Source organism: Nymphaea colorata, chromosome 12 (genome assembly GCF_008831285.2).
Source record: "Nymphaea colorata isolate Beijing-Zhang1983 chromosome 12, ASM883128v2, whole genome shotgun sequence".
Lineage (NCBI taxonomy): Eukaryota > Viridiplantae > Streptophyta > Magnoliopsida > Nymphaeales > Nymphaeaceae > Nymphaea > Nymphaea colorata.
In genome coordinates, this window is record NC_045149.1 from 5,436,280 (window position 1) to 5,455,283 (window position 19,004).

The 19,004-nt window shown below is 43.1% G+C and overlaps 1 protein-coding gene across 2 annotated transcripts in view; it reads right to left on the reverse strand.

Moving 5' to 3' along the window:
* LOC116265153 (peptidyl-prolyl cis-trans isomerase CYP57) overlaps nt 1–18,279 on the reverse strand; it is a 35,906-nt gene extending 17,627 nt beyond the window's left edge. Inside the window, exons 1-2 of one of the 2 annotated variants that reach the window (XM_050080708.1) lie at nt 17,808–17,947; nt 9,138–12,185 (exon numbers count right to left, since the gene is read on the reverse strand). In XM_050080708.1, the coding sequence (XP_049936665.1) occupies nt 9,175–11,454 (2,280 nt within the window). In that variant the 5' untranslated portion in view covers nt 11,455–12,185; nt 17,808–17,947 and the 3' untranslated portion in view covers nt 9,138–9,174. Of the gene's footprint in view, nt 1–9,137; nt 12,186–17,807 lie in introns of those variants that run through there. The other variant, XM_031645678.2, reaches the window with a different exon arrangement.
* Between the last annotated feature and the right edge of the window lie 725 nt (nt 18,280–19,004).

The window sequence follows — 19,004 nt, forward strand, 5'->3', positions numbered from 1 at the left end:
GGGTCCGGATCCATACCCGATCCATCTTGTAGCCCTTGTTGGGCATTACTTAAGTCGTGTAACCCTAATCCTTATGAGTAATGAAATCTTAAGAGAGAGAGAGTCTGGCGGCTAGTGGGCAACCAGCTCCTCCTCATCCGTGGTGTTTTTTTCTCTTGTTGAGGGTTTTTCCACGTTACATCGTGTTCGTCGTATTCTCTTTCTCTGTGCTCGTGTTTCTATATGGTATCAGAGCCCACGAAATTGAGACTTTTTTGGTGATCGTGGAGTTTTCTTCACCCGCCGCCGCTGCTGTCACCGTCGTCGTTTTCGCCACCACCGCCGTCACCGCCGCCGCCGTGTCCGACGCCGTTACCTTTCTGCTGCGCCATCCGACGACGCTGCTGTCACCGCCCTTACTACCGCGCCGTCGCCCTTGCTGCTGCGTCGTCGACCTGCTCCCTGCCGTCGTCCTCTGCACCATCACCCTCTGGGTCTACACTGCTCCTGTCCCTTCGTTGTCGCTGGTGCTTCTCTTGTTTTACCGTCGCTCGTGCCCTTTGTCGGCCTGGTCTGAGATTATGGCAGTTTCTTCCTTGTCGACCGTCAACACCAATCAAACTGAAATTGGGGCTTATAGATCTGAGAATGTTCCCGTTCAGGTCATTACTCTTCGTCTCACAAAGGAGAACTATTTCACGTGGTCGGCCGCTATGACTATGGGGATTGCTGGCCGTGGTCGGATTGCCTATATCGATGGAAGGAACCCTGAACCGGCAAGGACAAGTGGTGTGTGGGACACTTGGTTTCTTGAGGATCAAGTGAAAACTTGGATTGTCAACTCTGTTTCCGCAGATCTTCAACCCCTTATTCTTCGGAAGAAGACTGCAAGAGACATGTGGGTGATTTTAGAGCAAATGTATGGCCAGAAGAAAACTGTTATTCGAACTTACCACATAATGAAGACTGTCTATGGACTTCGACAAGGGAACTCTTCTGTCGCAGATTACTATGGAGCTTTGAAAGCCAAGTGGGACGAGCTTGACTATCATTCTGATATTCCTTGGCATTGTCCCCAGGATCAGGCACTTTATATAGCTAAGGAATGGGAAAACAGGGTGTTTCTTTTTTTGGCCGGTTTGAATGATGAGTTTGAAGGTGTTAGAAGCCAGATTCTAAATTCTGGAGAGGTGCCCAGTATGGAAGATGTGTACTCCTGTATTGAAGCTGAAGAACAGAGGAGGCTGGTTACTACTGAGGGCAAGAGGGATCTCATGCCCTGTCATGAGAGATCCGCTCTTGTGAGTCGTGGTCCTGGAGGCAATATTAGATCTCTTCACAGATGCACTCACTGAAAGAAGACTGGTCATACCGTGGATTATTGTTGGGATCTTCATCCAGAAAAGAAAGGGAACAAAGGAAGGTCTTTTATTGGGAAGACGCTTGTGTCTGAGGTGCCTAAATCTAGTGGAGAAAAGGTCTCCATTTCTGTTGACCAGCTTCGTGAACTGAGGGCTTACTTTAGGCCGGATCGATGTCAACCAGGTCGAGACATCTGATGAGACACAGGCTAATCATGCACTTGCAGTTGTTGGTGATACAGGTAACTCTTCTGTGGGGGAATGGATTGTGGATAGTGGTGCTACTCACCACATGACAGGTAACCCTAAGTTGTTTCATGAGTATAAGTTATCTTCAGGAAGGGAACGAGTATTTCTCGTAGATGGTTCCTCTACCTCTGTGGCAGGCGAAGGGACTCTATCCTTGTTGGACAAATTTCATGTGCGGGGAGCATTACATGTGCCCTAGTTTCCCTTAAATCTTTTGTCAGTTAGTAAACTTACTAAAGAGCTGAATTATGAACTTATTTTTTCTGCCAATCGTTGTGTTTTGCAGGACTTGGTGACAGGGAAGAGGATTGGGATTGGTTTGGCGTCTGATGGCCTATATCGTCTTCCCATACGCGTGGCCACAGCTCTGATGACACGATCAGCAAGACAAAAAAGCGAAGAGAAGATTGTCTTCAGTCCTTCTTGTACTGGCATGAACGCCTTGGGCATTTACCTTTTGGGATTTTGAAACAGTTGTTTCCAGATTTGTGTTCCTCTCTGAGTTTGTCTTTGATTTCCTGTGATGTTTGTCAGTTTGCCAAACATGTGAGGGCTTCGTACCCCATTTCAACTAGTTGTGTTAATGAAGCTTTTTCCTTGGTTCACTCGGATGTGTGGGGGCCTTCGGGAATTCCTACCCGTCAAGGTTTTCAATATTTTATAACCTTTATTGATGATTTCTCTCGGACCACCTTTGTGTACTTGTTAAAAGATCGCAGTGAGGTTCCTCATGTCATAGAAACCTTCATTCTCCTTGTGCATACTCAATATGGTGGAACTATTAAAACCTTCCGGTCCGATAATGCCCGTGAGTATATGTGTCAGTTTGTTGAGGATTTTCTTCGAAAAAGGGGGATTGTACATGAGACGTCATGTAGTTATACTCCCCCACAAAATGGGGTGGCTGAAAGGAAAAATCGCCAACTCCTTAATGTCACCAGGGCCCTTCTGTTTCAGAGAAATCTTCCCAAACACTATTGGGGTGATGCAGTTCTTACTAGTGCGTATCTCATCAACCGCATGCCCAGTCGTGTGCTGAATGGTCGGACTCCCTATTCGTTACTGCCTGGAAGTTGTCAACCGTTTCTTCTACCTCCTCGTGTTTTTGGCTGTGTGTGTTTTATTCATAATCACAGTCCCAATGTTAAGAAACGTGATCCCCGGTCTATCAAAAGTGTGTTTGTTAGGTATTCCCCTACTTAGAAAGGATACAGATGTTTTGATCCCACCACTGGTCGACTTTATGTTACACGGGATGTTACCTTCTTGGAACGTACCTCTTACTTTGAAGAGAATCCTCTTCAGGGAGAGAAGTCTGTGGTTAGGGAAGAGTATTCTCAGGGTCAGGAGATTCAATTTACAGATTTTTTGGAACTACAGGAAAGCTGAACCACTTACAGTTGATTATGAGCATGAGAGGGAGAAAGGGTGTGACCCTAGAACTGAGAAGGAAGGCCAGCGGGTGTTTGGACAGGTCTACTCCAGATGAGGTGCTCGGACAGAGGAGGTGACTTGTGGTGCGAGATCTACTTCCAATCTCAATGTCATTCCTTCTCTGGATGAACAAAGTCCTACCTCGAAGACTCAAGATGATGTTGAAAAGAAAAATGAAGATCTTCTCATTGCCCTGAGAAAGGGTGTCAGGTCATGTACTCAACACCCGATAAGTAATTTTGTATCTTATTCCAAACTTGGCAAGGATTACAAGTGTTTTGTATCTTCTCTTTCTTTGGCTGTGATTCCCAGGTCTGTTGCTGAAGCTCAAAGTGATTCCAAGTGGGTTGATGCTATGAAAGAAGAAATGGAAGCCTTGAGAAGAAACATGACATGGGAAGTTGTGAAGATTCCTGAAGCGGCTCACTTGGTTGGATCCAAGTGGGTGTATACTATCAAGTACAAACCAGATGGAAGTGTTGAAAGATACAAAGCTCGTCTTGTGGCCAAAGGGTTTAGCAAAAAATATGGGATTGATAACTTGGAGACCTTTGCTCCCGTTGCAAAAATGAAGACAGTTAGAGTTGTTATGTCCCTAGCTGTGATGAAGGAGTGAAAGATGTACCAACTTGACGTTAAGAATGCCTTCCTCAATAGTGATCTCGAAGAAAAAGTGTATATGCGCATGCCTCCAGGATATGAAGAACCAGAGAAATGTTGTAAGCTGGAAAAGGCTTTATATAGTCTCAAGCAGTCCCCCAGAGCATGCTTCGAACGACTGAGACGAGTGATGCAACATCATGGGTACAATCAAGGGAATGGAGACCATACTCTGTTTGTGAAGAAAAAGGAGGGCAGGGTCACTCTTTTACTTGTCTATGTGGATGACATGATTGTCACCGGTAATGATGAGGAGGAGATCATCAAGTTGAATGGGTTACTGGCTACGGAATTTGATCTCAAGGATCTTGGCAAGCTGAGGTATTTTCTTGGTATTGAGATTGCTAGATCTAGTACCGGCCTTGTGCTAAGCCAAAGGAAATACACATTAGATCTATTGGAAAAGACTAGTAAATTGGGGTGTAGACCTGCTTCTACCCCACTTGACACTGGACACAAGTTGAACCTTAGAGATGGAGAGCTGCTCTGTGAAGAAGCTAAGAGAAGATATCAACGTCTGGTTGGGAAGTTGATTTATCATACCTCACGAGACCAGATATCACTTTTGCGGTGAATGTATTGAGTCAATTCATGCATGCTCCTACTGATGCACATCTGAAGGAAATCCTGGCAAGGGACTCTTGTACGTGAAACAAGAGACTGTAGAGATCGAGGGGTATTCAGATGCAGACTGGGCAAGTTATGCTGATACCAGACGGTCTACTACAGGATATTGTATCTACTTGGGAGGAAACCTTGTCGTATGGAGGAGCAAGAGAGAGGATGTATGTTCTCGATCTAGTGCAGAGGCAGAATATAGAGCCGTTGCTATGGGAGTGTCAGAGTTACTATGGTTGAAAATATTGCTGACTGTTATTGGAATAAAGATTGAAGGACCTATGAAAATGTACTGTGATAACAAGTCTGCAATCAATTTAGCCAACAACCCTATTCTACACGATAGAACAAAGCATGTTGAGATTGACCGTCACTTCACTCGTGAAAGGATTGATGCTAAGGAATTAATCCTACCTTCCATGAAGTCTGAAGACCAAACCGCCGATGTTCTGACGAAGGCTCTATCCTCTACTTCGTTCGAGAGAAATGTATCCAAGTTGGGCATGTTTGATATGTATGCCCAACTTGAGGGGGAGTGTTGAAGTATGTTAGACGGGTCTCGGGACCGGGTCCGGATCCATCTTGTAGCCCTTGTTGGGCATTACTTAAGTCGTGTAACCCTAATCCTTATGAGTAATGAAATCTTAAGAGAGAGAGAGTCTGGCGGCTAGTGGGCAACCAGCTCCTCCTCATCCGTGGTTTTTTTTCCTCTTGTTGAGGGTTTTTCCATGTTACATTGTGTTCCTCGTATTCTCTTTCTCTGTGCTCCTGTTTCTACACTTCCATTATTGTACCCTATTCTCTACTTAAAGAGAGATTAGGGATTGGCTGGAGTCTTTACACAAGAGAGACATATAAAGTTGTAAAAAGACAAAGTAAGACTCTAACTTTTAAATAATCAGAAAACTACCACACTTAAAATAATAAACTTTCTGATTTCAACACTCCCCCTCAAGCTGGAGCATAGATATCAACTATGCTCAACTTGTCACAACATATAGAGAAATCTCCAATCGGAAGAGCCTTAGTAAACATATCTGCTGTCTGATCTTCAGAAGCTACATGAACCGTAGACACCACACCTTTTTGTATAAGATCCCGAACATAATGACAATTCACCTTTATGTGCATAGTTCTTTCATGAAATAGTGGATTGTTTGCAATGTAAGTTGCAGCCTTGTTATGCAGTACATTTTCATAGGAAGAGAAACATGAATACTCATATTTGTTAGCATAGATTTAACCCATGTCATCTCAGTAGCTGTTTGAGCCATTGCTCTATATTCAGATTCTGCACTTGATATAGAGACTACATTTTGTTTCTTGTTTCTCCATGATATGAGGTTGCTCTCAACAAAGATATAGAGTCACTGATAGATTTTCTATCATCAACAGACCCTGTATAGTCAGCATCACTGTAAACAACAATGTCTAGAGATTCACCTTTCTTAAAAAAGATGCCTCTGCCTGCGGATGACTTTAGGTATTTCAACACCATCAACGCAGAATTCCAATGGACTTTCCTAGGCTTTTCCATAAACTGACCTAGTTTCCCAGCAACCAAGCTAATGTCTGGTCTTGTTACGGTAACATAAAAAAGTTTGCCAATGAGAAACCTATAAGATCGTGAATCCACTAGCTCTGATTGATTAGTTTTGATCTGAGTGTAACCCTTAGTCACTAATCGAGCTTTATATCTCTCTATAGACCCACCTAAATGGTACTTGACTGTAAATACCCATTTGGAGCCTAGAATATCACAATTTTCAGGTGGATCAACCAATTCCCAGGTACCACGTTGTACGAGAGCATCCATCTCATCTTGCATAGCTTTCCACCATTTACAGTCTAATAATGTCTGTTGATGACTAGTTGGTACAGTATGGACTGACATAGCTGTAAGTTGTCATCAAGATGGTCAAAGGAAACAAAGTGTGAGATAGGATGCATGGTACACTGTCTCTTGTATCTGCGCAGGGCTATAGGCAAGTCTTGAGAATGATCAATGTCAGGTATACTTACTTCAATGGAGCTCACATCCTGAGAAGATTTTGATGGTCGCCCATGAGAGGGATCCTGTCAACCAGTGTAGACCAATGGAGGGTGCTAGAAACTATTCATAGTCAGAGTAGGAGAGGGAAAAGATTGCAACGGGATAAGAGGAATAGGTAGAGGAATAGAACATGACATCTCAGATGACACAAAAGTAGGACTAAAGTAGGACTGAGACTCGAAGAAAGTGACATTCGCACTGATATACTCTTTTTGAGTTAACGAGTCAAAGCACTTGTATCATTTTTGGTTTCGATGATAGCCAACGAACACACTTAATGGCTTGAGCAGAAAGTTTATCACGTTTAGGCCCAAGAATGTGAATAAAACAGGTACACCCAAAAACTCTAGGTGCAACAAGAAATAAGCTTCGATTGGGATAAATAAGTTTAATCGGTACTTTGTTCTCAATGAATGATGATGGTAAACGATTCGTAAGGTAACAAGCCATAAGTATGACATCACCTCACAAGTATGCAGGTACATGATTATAAAACATTAGGGTACGAGCAACAGTTAGAAGTTGTCTATGCTTTCGTGCGGCAACTTCATTCTGTTGTGAGGTATGAGGGCATGTAAATTGAGGAGAGATATCATTTCCAGCATAAAAGGTCGTTAAGATAGATGATTTGAACTCGAGAACATTATCAGTGCGAATACACTTAACTACAGAACCAAATTGAGTTTTTATTTCAATAATCAGGTTTTTGAGAATACAAAGTACTTCAGACCTTTCTTTCAAAAGGAATACCCAACTAACTCGAGAGAAATCATCAACAACGACTAGAAAATACCTAAACTTAGATCAGCTAGCATCCCTGCTAGGCCCCCATACATCAACATGAAGAAGATCATACAACCCTTGACTCCACGGACTGAGACTCGAAGGAAAACTACTACGAGTGTGCTTGCCAAGTTGACAAGCCTCACATTGAAAAGACTCTGGGATTAAGAGATTAGGTAGGATATAACGATGCTTAGGCCCTGAAGGATGACCGAGCCAGAGATGCCACTGGAAGAATGTAGACTTTGATGTAGAAGAGGTAGCAGCAAGACCCATAGGAGCTGCAGGATGTAGACACCTCCTTTCTCATAGCCGCCACCAATCGTCTTCTCAGTTTGTAAGTCCTGAAATGAGCATGAACCAGGGTAAAAAATAATGCGACAGTGTAAATCAGTAGTCAACTGTTTGACAGAGAGCAAATGAGATGGAAATTCAAGAGCATATAAAACATGTAGAATGGTCATGAACTGAGAAAGTTTCACATCTCCATAACCTAATATGGGTGACATTCTACCATCTGCAATGTTGACATGACGTGGCTAAGAGAATCTATGTAAAGTAGTGAAAGAACTAGGTCTACTGCAGAAGTGTTTTGATGCTTCTGAGTCAATAATCCAAGAGATACTTGAACCAGACGTGGATGTACCTGCTGAGAAGGCTCAATCAATCAAAGTTGTGGAAGCTGAAGCCTGTGAGGCTTTGTGTGCCAAAAAATGCTCATTCTCATATCTGTCAATGCTAACTGTAACTGTCTCTGGTACTGTGCTAGACGAAGGGCCGTCCACATTAGGAGTGGCAACCTGTGCCTCTTGCCATGTTTAGTGACCATACCTCCATCCTATGATATAGTGGATGGACGACCATGTTTATCCCAACAACGATCCTCCAAGTATCCCATCTTGCCACAATAGGTGCATTGGAACCTCCCACGACCACTAGTTCCACAACCTATACCTCTTCCTCTGGCACTGTAGGTGGTGCCCTGACCACGACCACCTCCCACAGCAAGAGCATAAGCTGGCGTCACACCAGCTGGTTGGGACAAGCTAATAGCCAGATGACTAAGTCTGTTGTATGCATCAAAGAGATTAGGAATTTCACTCTCAATGAGCATCTGATCCTTGGCAGCAACATACTCAAGAGTCAGACCAGCGAGAAACTTTGCAACTATGGTAGGTTCAAAGTGTGACTTATAACAAGATTTGCATGGAGGGCACAAGAATATCAGTCTTTCATAGGTCGCTTTAACAGATGCAAAGTACTGTGATAGATTTTGATTTTCCTATTGAAGATTGTGCAACTCCTATTCAACTTGAAGGATTTTACATACGTTTTTGTCTTGTGAATATGTCTGCTTAAGAAATTCCCACATCTCCTTAGAAGTAGTAGTATAGTAAGCAATAGTAGAAGTAATTTGTGGTTGGACGCTGTTCATAATCTAAGCCATAACCATGTTTTCGTCATCTTCCCAGGTCATGTACTTCTTTGACTTGTCAATAGGTTCATCTTCATCAATAATGTGCTTCTTTCAATGTCCTTTGACTGACAGCATAAAGGACCTAGACCACAATTCATGGTTGTGTCCATTAGATCCATAGGAGAAGGGATTTCTAGCTCCTTTATGATCATTGCCACCCTCTGGTTTGTGATTCTCAGCCATAATGAACCACAACAGGAATTAAGACCAAGAATACCACGATAAAAATTGTGTGGCAGGTAGAACACAAAAAAGACAGTCCTATTTGCAATTAATCAGTCATGCAAATGGGTTGATAAGCCAAACAGAAATCAGCTATGTAGAAACACGCAACGGAAAGGAGAAACGGAGAAGAAACACACGATATACGTGGAAAACCTTAAGAAGAGGTGAAAAACCACGGAGAAGCTCTAACCTAGGGGCAACACCGCAACCCTAGGAGAGAGAATATTATTTTCACTTAATCACCAATTACACAATAAGTGAGATTATATAAGAGGGAGACCCGCCTAGGGTACCGAGCCACTCTCGGTACCTGCGCCCATGGACCGGGTCCATATCTAGACCCGGTTCCCTATACAAGATATTCTAACACTCCCCTCAAGCTTGGCATACATGTCAAACATGCCAAGCTTGCTCACATTTTTCTCGAATTGAGATGTACATAAGGCTTTGGTTAAAACATCTGCAATTTGATCTTCAGACTTCATATACGGCAGGATCAACTCCTTTGAATCTATGCATTCCCGTTTGAAGTGGCGATCAATCTCCACATGTTTAGTTCTGTCATGCAGGACGAGATTATTTGCAAGGTTAATCGCAGACTTGTTGTCACAGTACATCTTCATCTTCTCTTCCGTTTCAACACCAATATCTGCTAGAAGAATCTTTAACCATAACATTTCTGTAACTCCCATAGCAACAGCCCTGTATTCAGCCTCAGCACTGGATCTAGAGCAAACTTCCTGCCTTTTACTTCTCCATACAACCAGGTTACCCCCCAGAAAGATGCAGTACCCTGTGGTAGACCTCCTAGTATTAGTGCACCCTGCCCAATCTGCGTCAGAGTATCCTTCAATATTAAGTTGGTCTTGCTGAGTATATAGTAATCCTTTCCCTGGGTCATTTTTTAGGTATCCCAACACTCTTTTTGCACTCTTCCAATGACAGTCAGTTGGAGCATGCATAAACTGACTCAACACATTCACAGCATAAGTAATATCAGGGCGAGTAAGAGTAAGATAGATGAGCTTACCAACCAACCTCTGATACCGCCCTTTTCCTTCCTCATCCAGGATGTTGCCAGTTTTGATGTTTATCTTTGTACCAGATTCCATTGGAGTTAGAAAGGGCCTACATCCAAGTTTACCTGTCTCCTTTAAAAGATCCAGAGTGTATTTCCTTTGGCTCATAACAAGCCCCGTCTCTGACCGAGCAATCTCTATTCCCAGAAAGTACCTCAGTTTACCCAGATCTTTAAGATCAAATTCGGCAGCTAACCTCTCCTTCATCTTCCTTTTCTCTTCTTCATCGTCACCTGTGACTATCATATCATCAACATAAACAAGAAGAAGACTTACCAGGCCATTTCTATGCTTAATTAATAGGGTGTGATCACCATTTCCCTGTTTGTATCCATTAGTCTTCATCACTATTCTCAGTCTTTCAAACCATGCTCTAGGAGACTGCTTTAATCCATACAAGGCTTCCTTGATATGACAACATTTTCCGCTTTGAGCATATCCAGGAGGCATGCTCATGTAGACCTCTTCTTCTAGATGGCCATTCAAGAAAGCATTCTTGACATCAAGCTGATCCATGCTCCACTTTTTTTGCACGGCAAGTGCTAAGATGACCCTCACAGTTTTCAGTTTGGCGACAGGGGCAAAGGTTTCAAGATAATCAATACCATATTTTTGGATGAACCCCTTTGCAACAAGACGAGCCTTATACCTTTCCACAGTACCATCCGGTTTGTACTTCACATTGAACACCCACTTGGAACCAACTAAATGAGTCCCCTTGGGAATATCAACTACGTCCCAAGTGTCATTCTTCGCCAAGGCATCCATCTCCTCTGTCATGGCCTGTAGCCATTTAGGATCCTCTCTAGCATCTTCCGCACACCTAGGAATCACAGACTTAGACAGGGATGTAATAAAGCATTTATAATCCTTACTAAGTTTCGCATAAGAAACAAATCTCTGAATAGGATGAGAAGTACATGACCTGGTGCCCTTACGCAAGTCTATAGGAAGCTCTTCATTGATTGGACTTGGTTCATCCGTGGAACTTACAGGATTGGGATTGGTTACATCAATATTCTCAACCACATCTGTCTTCTTCCTGGTGTACACCTGGCCAAACAAGTGATCACGGGCTGTGGACTGATTATCAACAAGGTCCCCATCCATGTGACTGCCTCTATCATCACTACCAGTGTTATCGCTGACTGTGTCTATCACACTGTGACTAGCCTTGTAATCCAAGAAATCCATAAACTGAATCAACAGATTTGAGGAATACTCTTCACTACTATTCCCTAGACACTCCCCCTGAAGAGGATTCACAGGAAAGTATGCCTCATGTTCATGAAAAGTAACATCCCGGGAGACATAGACTTTAGAAGTAGTAGGATCAACACATTTGTATCCCTTCTGAGTGGAGGAATACCCCAGGAAGACCGCCTTGATAGACCGAGGGTCAAGTTTTTTGAGGGTGGGACTATGGTTATGAACAAAACAGACACACCCGAACACCCGAGGGGTAAGAGGCCAGGGATTCTGAGTAGGCCAAAGCATAGAATACGGGAAATGACCCTGCAACACACTGGTAGGCATACGGTTAATAAGGTGGGCACTAGTGAGAAGTGCATCACCCCAGTAGCGCTTAGGAACCTGCCATGGAACATAAGAGCCCGGGTGACATCCAATAAATGACGATTCTTCCGTTCAGCCACGCCATTTTGGGGAGGTGTGTAACTACAGGACGTTTCATGAACAATACCCTTGCTCTTCAAGAAATCATCTAGGGATTGAGAGACATACTCTCTAGCATTATCAGTGCGGAAAGCCTGAACAGAGGTCTGAAACTGAGTCTCAACAAAAGCCACAAATTTTTTGACAATAACAGGAACTTCACTACGTTCTTTCAACAGGTACACGAACGTACAACGGGAGTAGTCATCAATAAGAGTCATAAAGTAATAAAAACCACGACAAGTGGGTACTCCCGAAGGACCCCAAACATCAGAGTGAACCAAAGCAAATGGACGAGTGGTTTTATTGAAAGAAATAGGGTACGAAGCCCTAACATGTTTAGCCAACTGACACACTTCACAGGTGAATGAGTCCATAGAAACAAAATGGAAAAGCCTAGGAAACAACTTCTTAATCAACGGAAACGGAAGATGACCAAGCCGCTTGTGCCATCGCATAATGGTAGATCTGTCCTCCATGCCAGACAACTGTCCACTAGTGGCTGAAATAAGAGCAGACGCAACCTGCACGGGCAATCTGTAGAGTCCTTCAATAGCCGAACCAATCCCAATCTTCTGCCCCGTCACCAAGTCCTGCAGGAAACAACGATCAGCAGAAAATATTAGATTGCAATTGAGTTCTTTGGTAATACTGCTGACAGATAACAAATTCACAGGAATATTGGGAACATGAAGAGCATTATGAAGACAATATTTATTCAACAATGACAAACTCCCTTTTACAGCTACAGAGATAGAAGAACCATCAGCCATAGACACACGTTGCTGTCCAGAAGACAATTTGTATTCTTGAAACATCTTAGGGTCCCCTGTCATATGATGCGTAGCTCCACTGTCAACAATCCAATCACCATGTGAGGAATTACCTGGATCACTAGTGGCAACAAGAGCTTGGGCTAACTTAGCCCCCTCAGACGTAGAAGCGTCCTCCTGAGTAGTAGACAGCCGGCTAATATACGCTTGCAATTCTTTAAGTTGATCGGAGGAAAGCTTTGATTTGACAACATTTGAAGAGCTATTCTGACTAGACTCAGGCACAGAAGGACTCCGCCGACTAGGAGGAGGACGACCCCGAACAAGCCGCCTCTCAGGGTGAAGATCCCAACAAAAATCAACAGAATGTCCCAATTTGTTGCAATGGCTACACCGTCGAGCCGGACGCTGTCCAGTCCCTGAAGCCCGACTAACAAAGGCTGAAGGAGAACACCCCTGACTGGAGTCACTATGCATCACCTGGCGTCATTGTTCCTCAGATTCCACTCGAGCATACACCTCTTCACTCCCAGGAATCTCATCACAGTTGAGAATTTGACTCCGAATGGATTCAAACTCATCACGCAGACCTCCAAGGAAAAGAAAAGTACGATCCATCCATTCCTTGTCCCAGTACAAGGCATGATCAGAACCACAGTGCCAGTCATCATTCACATGATAGTCGAGTTCCTCCCATTTAGTCTTCAGGGCCGCAAAATAAGATGCCACAGACAAATCACCCTGTTTAAGAGAGTAGATGCTGCGTTTAATCTGATACGTACGCAAAACTCCCTTCTTACGACCATACATCCTTGCGAGTACCGTCCACATATCATAAGAAGTCGACTTCCACAGAATAAGTGGCTGAATATCAGCAGAAACAGAGCTAATGATCCACACCTTAACTTGACTGTCTTCCAACACCCAAGTTGTCCATCGAGGATCTGTTTTACTAGGTGCCGGTTTCTCCCCTGTGATATAGGGAAGGCGACCACGACTAGTTATCCCAATTTCAAGTGTGGCAGACCAAGAGAGATAGTTGTCTTTAGTCAAGCGAATAGACGTGACCTGAACCGGTAAGTTCTCGCTCTTGGTAGTATTGCTCATGTCGAAGGCAACATCCATCTTGGGAGTCATCTCGTCGGCCATCACGTTCACCAAAGAGAAACACTACCCAGGACCAGGGAACACGACCGGGTGGTGAGCCCAAGAGCCACGACGATGGCAATGCGCAGGCGACGGCTGCGGCGCTGGACAGAGGCAACGGCGATGCTAGACAAGGCAGCAGCGCTTGACCAGGCGAGGCGGCGGCGGCGCTGGGCTGGGCGACGGCGGCGCTGGGCTGGGCGACGGCGACGCTGCACACAGCGACGGCGTTAGCGCAGGAATAGGCGATGAAGGCGACGAAAATAGCAGAGACGGCGGCCGGCAATGGAAACTCCAACAGCGGCGGAAAAAGAAGGCAGAAACGTTACTGGCACACCAACAGTCTCACACGCGCTGGCTCTGATACCATGTAGGAACACGCAACGGAAAGGAGAAACGGAGAAGAAACACACGATATACGTGGAAAACCTCAAGAAGTGGTGAAAAACCAAGGAGAAGCTCTAACCTAGGGGCAACACCGCAACCCTAGGAGAGAGAATATTATTTTCACTTAATCACCAATTACACAATAAGTGAGATTATATAAGAGGGAGACCCGCCTAGGGCACCGAGCCACTCTCGGTACCCGCGCCCATGGGACCGGGTCCATATCTAGACCCGGTTCCCTATACAAGATATTCTAACAAGCTATATCACATGCAGTCCCCCTTATGTATATCACCAATGCACAACAACATCCCACAGAAAATAACCAAGGCCTCCTTCACGCAAACTTGAGCAGACAAAACAGCAAACGTGCAGTTTTATACACTTCTTCAAACAGGCTTGAGCAGGACGAACAGCTAACTATTTTTCAGCCATAGAATCTCACAGAAAATAACCAAGACTTCCTTCACGCAAACTTGAGCAGACAAAATAGCAAACGTGCAGTTTTATGTACTTCTTCAACCAGGCTTGAGTAGAACGAACAACTAACTATTTTTCAGCCATAGAATCTCTACTTCATATTCATTTAAACGTGATATCAAACTTCAACTTTGGTGCTTCATTGCACAATATTAAAGACAGTAATAGAAAACTCAAACTTGCCTGCTCATTACGACTCCAACTATGCTGCTCCACCAGACGACATACCTTCAAAACCCTAGGTTGAGATATGAGAGACAAGGCTGATCAGACGTGCCTGCCCAAAGACGTACCTGCCCAAAGAGCTCAGATCAAGGCTGATCAGACGTGAGAGTAGAAAAGAGAAGAGAAGAACACCACCGCCCTAGCCAATCAGACGTCCATTGGCTCTAATACCATGTTGAACGATGGAGGAAGAAACGAGAGAGAGAGAGAGAGAGAGGGACAAAAAAGAGTTCCTTCCATTATCGTACCCTATTCTCTACTTAAAGAGAGATTAGGGATCGGTTGGAGTCTTTACACAAGAGGGACACATAAAGTTGTAAAAAGACAAAGGAAGACTCTAACTTTTAAATAATCAAAAAACTACCACACTTAAAAATAAACTTTCTAATTTCAACATCATGATTAGAAATTTAGAAGCAAGGGTGTTCAACTAGTTGCACCTCATCAAGGTCGTGAATCTAGTTTAATGCAACACATGGCCTAATGTGGGAGCAAACTTGGCTGCGAGACTAGTTGGTGATGCATGAGTTCACTATTGTTACTCTAGACAACTTTGATGTTACTGTTGGAGCTGAGTTATTCATACAAGCCAAGGCAGTGACATTATCCCACTTGCGGAATGCTAATGATCTCATATAAGGTGGCTCCCTACACTTTCTCTATTGTACGAGGTTCTGTCTCTGGGCCATCAGTCTCTCCCTAGGAGTCTTTCTAGCAATTAAAGGACTAGGGTTGCACTGAGGAGAGATGACTTATCGTGCCCGCATTCGATGTTGGATGAGGCCAGACCCAGGTAGAGAGTATCTAAGATAATGAAACAACAATTGCAAGAGCACAAGGATGTGATGCCTACAAAGTTGCCAAAGGTATTGAGGACTCAAAGGGACATTGATCAAGCCATTGAATTGCCGCCTAGGTATCGGCCCCCTAGGTATCTGCCCCCAACTCAAGACCCTCATTAGATGGACCCTCCAAAGTTGACAGAACTTCATTGGCAACTTAAGGTGTTGCTCGAGGCTGGCTTCATCCAGCCTAGCACCTTATGAAGCCTTGGTACTATTCCAAAAGAAAAGGATGTGTCACACATGATACTTGTGGAAATTTAGAGCCTGCAAATATGTTCAGAAAAATATCACAGATTTTCAAAATGTACCAGAAATAAATATTGTGATGTTACTTGATTCCTCATAGTTATTGATTGGTTAGAGTTGCTCCCAAATCCTTCATCTTTCTTACAATGTTGAAGTAGAATTATTGGTTGAATGCTACTATACCGCATCAAGGTGTTGAGACTGCATTCTTTAGTCAGGATAGAAGGGCAATCAATCAATTAGGAGTGGAGGCCAAGCAGAAATTATTTTGGCTTTCACTCAAGTTTATCTCTTTTATTTCCCAGCCCATTGATGGATTTGCTACAAAACAGTCCTCCTGTTGCCAGGAATCAAGTATCCAAGAGTTGTTCCTCTTTGCCTCAAGTCATCTTCAAGAAAGGTGCAACTTAACTACCAACATGGAATGCCAACGTTTTTCTTTGGATTGGTCAATGGCAACTTCTTCTAGCAGAGACTCATTCCTAGGGAAAAGACATCTGAGTAGTTCTCAAAAGATAATCAGTGAAGAAGTGTGGCTTTGCCATTTTAGAATGAAATAAAAAGGATTTGAATAGGACCCGGAGGAGAGTTTTCTTGTTAATGAAAGCAAGGTTGTGGTCAAGTAGAAGTAGATGTTCTTCCTAGTAGCCCCTGACACCATATTGAGGTGGATCATTTAGAAATGATTGGTTTTGTTTTGTTGCTTACCATAGGGGGAATAATATCAACAAAATATAATAATAAAGTAGCCATAATGCTTTTGTAAGAAAACATTAGTAGGAAACTCAAATTTTCATAAATTCTTCATTAATCTGTATACTTTTAGAACTTCTTGAATTTCTGGGACTTACCTAAGAAATTTTAGACTTTCAAGAAAAGTCTTCTTGAGGATGATGTTTATGACTATAAGTTGATTAGACTCTCTTCATGTGGTTCTTTTGAAGCCCAGTTATGGGTCGGATCTTTAAGCTAGTATAGACGTAACCTTTTATATTTAAAATTAAAATCAACCTTTTACATTTTAAATTATAATTCTTTACCTAACAAAACACAAGTCTTACCTCATAACTGGGTTTGAAAATATCCAAGCTTGACTTTTACACTTTGGTAATGACAGCCATAAAGACTTCCCTATGGACCCTCAGGCAGATCTGCCACATGGGAATTCCTATGCTTGCCCTCAACAGCTGTGCTCCCCTGCCCCCACCCTTCTCCCCCCCGCCCCCCCCCCCCCCCCCCTGGCCCAAAAAAAAACCAAAACCCCCAAATTGGAGTAGAACACACCCAGCATCTGCTCACAAACTGCTGTGAGCCTTGCAAACTAAACAAAGAAAACATGTGTGGTCTCTGATAAATGACATGTACATTCATATGACAGCTTGAAAACCTATTTTTCCAACTGCAGATATGGATAAAGAGGGATGTATAATCACCAAGAGGTAAAACATTGATCCAGAGATCATACATGGAAGGATGAGATCGCATATTTTAACTATAATGTGAATGAACAAAAAGGCAAAAGCCACTGATTGAATAAGACAATGCAGATTTAACATCCAGCCAATGACCACTTAAACTTCTGACAACCACTCCTACCGTGTTTAACATGGTTTTCCTTTGTTCTTGTTTTGGTGGTTAAGCGACAATCACAGCTTATCCCAGTTATTTAATGTTCAATCGGATTTTTCTCTTTCCAAAAACAATGAAGAAAGATGAAGCACAATTATCTAACAAACTGAAACCTTTTCCAAATAATTGAAAGTGAAGATAATAAATGCAGGTATCACCATGAACCATAACTTGTGCTTCCTTGGTGTAGAATTCTTGAATGCTAAACAGGAAAGATGAGGTGAAATGAGTAATTTATGCTCAGGTAGACAGGTAAAACCCAAACTATTTAACTAGATGATATGCAAAGGCGTTCTACGAAGCTGGTATATCAGAAACCCCAAATTTCCAGTTTGGGCACTCCTAGTTCTTCGATTCACGGTAATTCATCCTTTTCTCCGCAGATTGAAGGTTGTCCCTTATGGGGATTCCCTTACAAGTAAACCGAGACCAAAAGGAAGAAAGATTTGAAAAAAAAAAAAACAGAAAGGGCTTTAGTTAGTACCGGTGCCGGTACCAGTGGGGTCTCCGCCCTGGACCAGGAAAGACTTGATGATCCGGTGGAAGATGGTGTTGTCATAGTAACCCTCCATGGCCAGCTGAACGAAGTTTCTTACAGCCTTGGGTGCCTCCTTGGGCCACAACTCGATGTCAATGGGCCCCATGGTTGTATTCATCACCACCTTTCCCTTCGTCGGTGGCTCCAGAACATAGATGGAAGACATGATGGCTACGATGATGATGATGATGATGATTCCCACTCTAGACCAGTGGTCTCATTCCCCTCTCTGCCTCCTCCTCCTCCTCCTCCGCCTGCGCGGCCTAACCAACTGAGGATCTTTTAGCCTACACTTTTGGAAGGAATACTTTAAACGGGAAATACAGGACGGCCACCCCTCCTGCGCGGCAGACTAAACGTTAGTAGCCGATGCCGCTGTTAATGTTAGCCCATCGAGTGGAACATTGAAGGGTTTGGAGGTGCGAAGTCCGTCAATAGATTTCGTTTCTAATTACAAGCAAATTAAAAAGCCTTCCATCAACGCTACGTGCAATTGGAAGCAAGCCTACGCTCGATCGGACTCGAGTTTGGACCCGAAAAAACCAGCTTGAACCAGCCCGATAATGTATCGAGCTGGCTTGGGTCTGTCAGACGGGACCTGATTTGATCAGATTAATTTTTTTATTTTATTTTTATTTAATAATGATGTATATTTTGTTATTAAAAATATATTTTATATTTTAAAAATTTATTCATATTTTATTTTTTATTTTAACCAGGCAGAGCAGGATCGAACCTGCACTCGGGTTTCGGGCATCGAGCTAGCGGGATGCGCAGGCCTAATTGAAAGGGCGGTGGATTAGGAAGCATTTGGAAGTGTACATAAAAATGATGCGATAAACAGACTAGTATAAAATAGTTAATTTTGTAAATGCATTCACATATTCTGAAATAAAAAACAGTTAAAAGGTTGTCATTTTGTAAATGCAAATACATTCTACAAACTCATTCACCTATTCCGAAATAAAAGTGGATTCCAAATGCACCCTCAATTGCTTTTTGCATGCGCCACTACTATTTAAATTCTTGTTTATGAAACAACTTCAGTTTTCCCACTTGATGAAAAAAGATTGAACGCAATTTTGCTTGATACAAGCATTCAATGAGCTGTTCGCCAACAACATTTCTTGCAAAGAAAAAATA